Source organism: Mustelus asterias, chromosome 8 (genome assembly GCF_964213995.1).
Source record: "Mustelus asterias chromosome 8, sMusAst1.hap1.1, whole genome shotgun sequence".
In the NCBI taxonomy this organism is placed as follows: domain Eukaryota; kingdom Metazoa; phylum Chordata; class Chondrichthyes; order Carcharhiniformes; family Triakidae; genus Mustelus; species Mustelus asterias.
This window is the reverse complement of record NC_135808.1, coordinates 1,628,906-1,632,061: the sequence shown is the minus strand read 5'-3', so window position 1 is coordinate 1,632,061 and position 3,156 is coordinate 1,628,906. Positions and strand designations below refer to the sequence as shown.

At 53.9% G+C, this 3,156-nt stretch overlaps 1 protein-coding gene across 2 annotated transcripts in view; it reads left to right on the top strand.

Annotated features, from left to right (window-relative positions):
• The window catches only part of LOC144496751 (zinc-binding protein A33-like), a 12,555-nt gene extending 10,031 nt beyond the window's left edge, over positions 1-2,524 (top strand). For both annotated transcript variants that reach the window (XM_078217270.1, XM_078217271.1), the window contains one exon: positions 516-2,524. In XM_078217270.1, coding sequence (XP_078073396.1) covers positions 516-1,093 — 578 coding nt within the window. In that variant the 3' untranslated portion in view covers positions 1,094-2,524. The remainder of the gene's footprint in view (positions 1-515) is intronic.
• Positions 2,525-3,156: the final 632 nt, after the last annotated feature.

Here is a 3,156-nt window from a genome sequence, read left to right as displayed (position 1 = left end):
TTCCAGAGTTTTTACACATCCCTGATTCAGATATTCTGGGATCCTGTCCCCGCCCCCAGTCTGGCCCCGCCCCCCGGCCTGTCCCCGCCGCCCATCCTGTCCCCGCCCCCCAGTCTGGCCCCGCCCCCGGCCTGTCCCCGCCCCCAGTCTGGCCCCGCCCCCCGGCCTGTCCCCGCCGCCCATCCTGTCCCCGCCCCCAGTCTGGCCCCGCCCCCGGTCTGTCCCCGCCCCCCGCAGCCTGTCCCCGCCCCCCGCAGCCTGGCCCCGCCCCCCGCAGCCGGTCTCCATTTCTCTCTCTCTGTAACGGGGTTTCCCCAGCCTCACTGCAGGGTGTGGTGTCCGGGTAAAACCTTCCCCCGGGCAGTGTCTTCCCCTTTCCCCTGTGCGCTGTTTAAACTCTTCCCCGGGGGATGAATTTCTAATTCTGGATCATTGCTGATTTTCCCAATCACGAACCGGCTGTGAAAGTTACAGTGAGAGTGACTAACATTTTATCCGTGTCCATCTGTTCCCAGCTCCAGTCACCTTCGACCCTAATACAGCCCATCCTGTCCTTCTCCTGTCTGAGGACCTGAGCACCGTGAGACACACCGGGAAACGGCAGCAGCTCCCCGACAATCCGGAGAGATTTGATCGCTATCCCTGTGTCCTGGGATCAGAGGGATTCACATCAGGAAAACATTCCTGGGAGGTGGAGCTGGGAAACAAGACTGAGTGGGATGTGGGTGTGGCCAAGGAGTCCATCAATAGGAAGGGGAAAATCACCCTGACTCCAGATAACGGATTCTGGACAATGATACTGGAAGAAGGGAATGAATACTGGGCTTGTGAAGAATCATGGAAACGTTTAGTTCTGAGTGTGAATCCGAGAAAGATTCGAGTCTGTCTGGATTATGAGGGAGGGAAGGTGTCCTTTTATAACTCGGATAACAAGTCCCATATCTACACTTTCACTGGTACATTCACTGAGAAACTCTATCCTTATTTCAGTCCATATCTCACTGATGGGGATAAAAACACAGAACCCCTGAAAATCTGTCCCCGGACAGTAACAATCCAGGAGGATGAGGGTTTTATCCCTTCATCCAAATAAAGACTTTCTTGTGTTGGGAATGGGGGGTTTGTTCCTCTGGTCGAGGATTCACTTAAGACCCCACACACTGGGTCACTGGGTGGGGGAGGGGAAGGCCCCACACACTGGGTCACTGGGTGGGGGAGGGGAAGGCCCCACACACTGGATCACTGGGTGGGGGAGGGGAAGGCCCCACACACTGGGTCACTGGGTGGGGGAGGGGAAGGCCCCACACACTGGGTCACTGGGTGGGGGAGGGGAAGGCCCCACACACTGGGTCACTGGGTGGGGGAGGGATAAGCCCCACACACTGGGTCACTGGGTGGGGGGAAGGCCCCCATTCTCCATCTTTGATTTTAAAACCGAGGTCACTGGTTCTGGGGATAGACCTTTTCCCTGAGTCGCCGTGTGACCCGGTGTCTGAGGTGGAGCGGGATCCTGAACCGGCGTCACCCTCTGACCCAGAACCTACAGAGCAGCCCAGGGAGGGGCCCTCTGCCCTCGTCCTGGGGGTGGGATGGTGACAGAGGCAGAGCCGACTGGGGTGAGGGGGGGTGGTCACTGACAGTGAGAATACAGAGGAGGACTGGGACTCAGTGGAGGGCACCGGGGAGGATTGAGAGTCCATCGTCAGTGGGGGACTCCCCCTCATCTCCCTCAGGGAATTCCGGGAATTCCTAGCTGACAGCTCGTGACAAACTCCAGCTGATCCTCGACCGATGGTCGGAGCTGACGTCTCACAGAAGGTTCACATCTTCTGTCGGGAGTCTGTGAGGGGTTCGATGAGGGGACAGAAGGCCATGGTTCAGGGGTGGGACAGGAGGTGCTCGACCTGGAGTTCACTCTGAGTTGAGGACTGAGGGGGAATAGTACCCATACTAATAATTATAGAAGAGAATAGTAGCCATATTAATAACTGTGTCCAGTGAAAGGGTTAAACCACAAAAAAGCCTGCACACAGTTTAACAGCAGAGACATGCATATCAGGATAGTAAGCTGCTATTGCCAGGCAAAGGCCGAGTGTCTGAGTTACAGACCTTTCATATAAACAGAAGGGGAGGAAGATGCCTTCGTCTGGGAGAGGCCATTGAAGCAGACATTTGGAATGGGAGGATTGATTTGTGTTCTTACATTCAGACACAGCTGGGGTGTCCAAAGATAGTTGGAACAATAACCTACAATCAAAACTTAACGCTGATTGCATGTTACAATTAAGCAAGTGTAAGGTGATTGTGATTTGTTTCAATATCTGTACCTTATGAATGATGTAACCTTAATCAATAACAGTGAGTGGATAGAGATAACTCCTGTACATTGATTGGTCTATGCTAATTATTTGTAATCAAATTTGAAACTATAACTGCTTGTGTATTTCTAAATTCTGAACTCTGACTGGCCTTAATGGTCTAAAGAGGGTCCTGTCGCTCTAGTCTTCAATAAATCATTTTGAACCACTCTGACTTTGTCTGGCTATTTGAGGGGAACGGTGATTATAACTACATTAACGAGCAAAGCATCCTAGAAGCCCCACAACAAGGACCGGCCCTGTGGAAGGTGTACGGAGAGAAGAAGGGCGCTCTGAGGGAGCAGCAGATTATCGAGTCCTGTGGTGTGTTTGTGAGATCACAGATCCGGTTCCTTCAGGACCTGGACCGTGTCTCTCCCATCTTCTACTCACTGGAAAAAAGACAGCGACTCTGTAAGCAGCTCCTGGGGCTGCTGCACGATGCGGATCCCTGGTCTTGAATCGGAGAGTATCAGTGTCCAGGCCCCAGCCTACTCCCGAACTCTCTTCTCTCTGAATCAGTCCAGTGATGATGCTGACAGAGGTTTGTGGGAGGATCTGTTGAAGGTCAGCACAGAGGGTGCTGAGTGACTCGATTTTCCCCTTAGCCTGACTGAGCTGACCAGTGCCCCTGACCGGCTCTCGAGGAGCAAGTCCCTGGGGCTGGACAAGCCAATGATAGAGCAGGTTCTGGGATGTTCTGGGGTGGGCGGGGAGACTACACACGGGTCCTGAGGGAAAATCCAGTGACCGGGGAAATGTTCCTCTCCATCATTGTCCTGCTGCCCAAGAGGGGGGA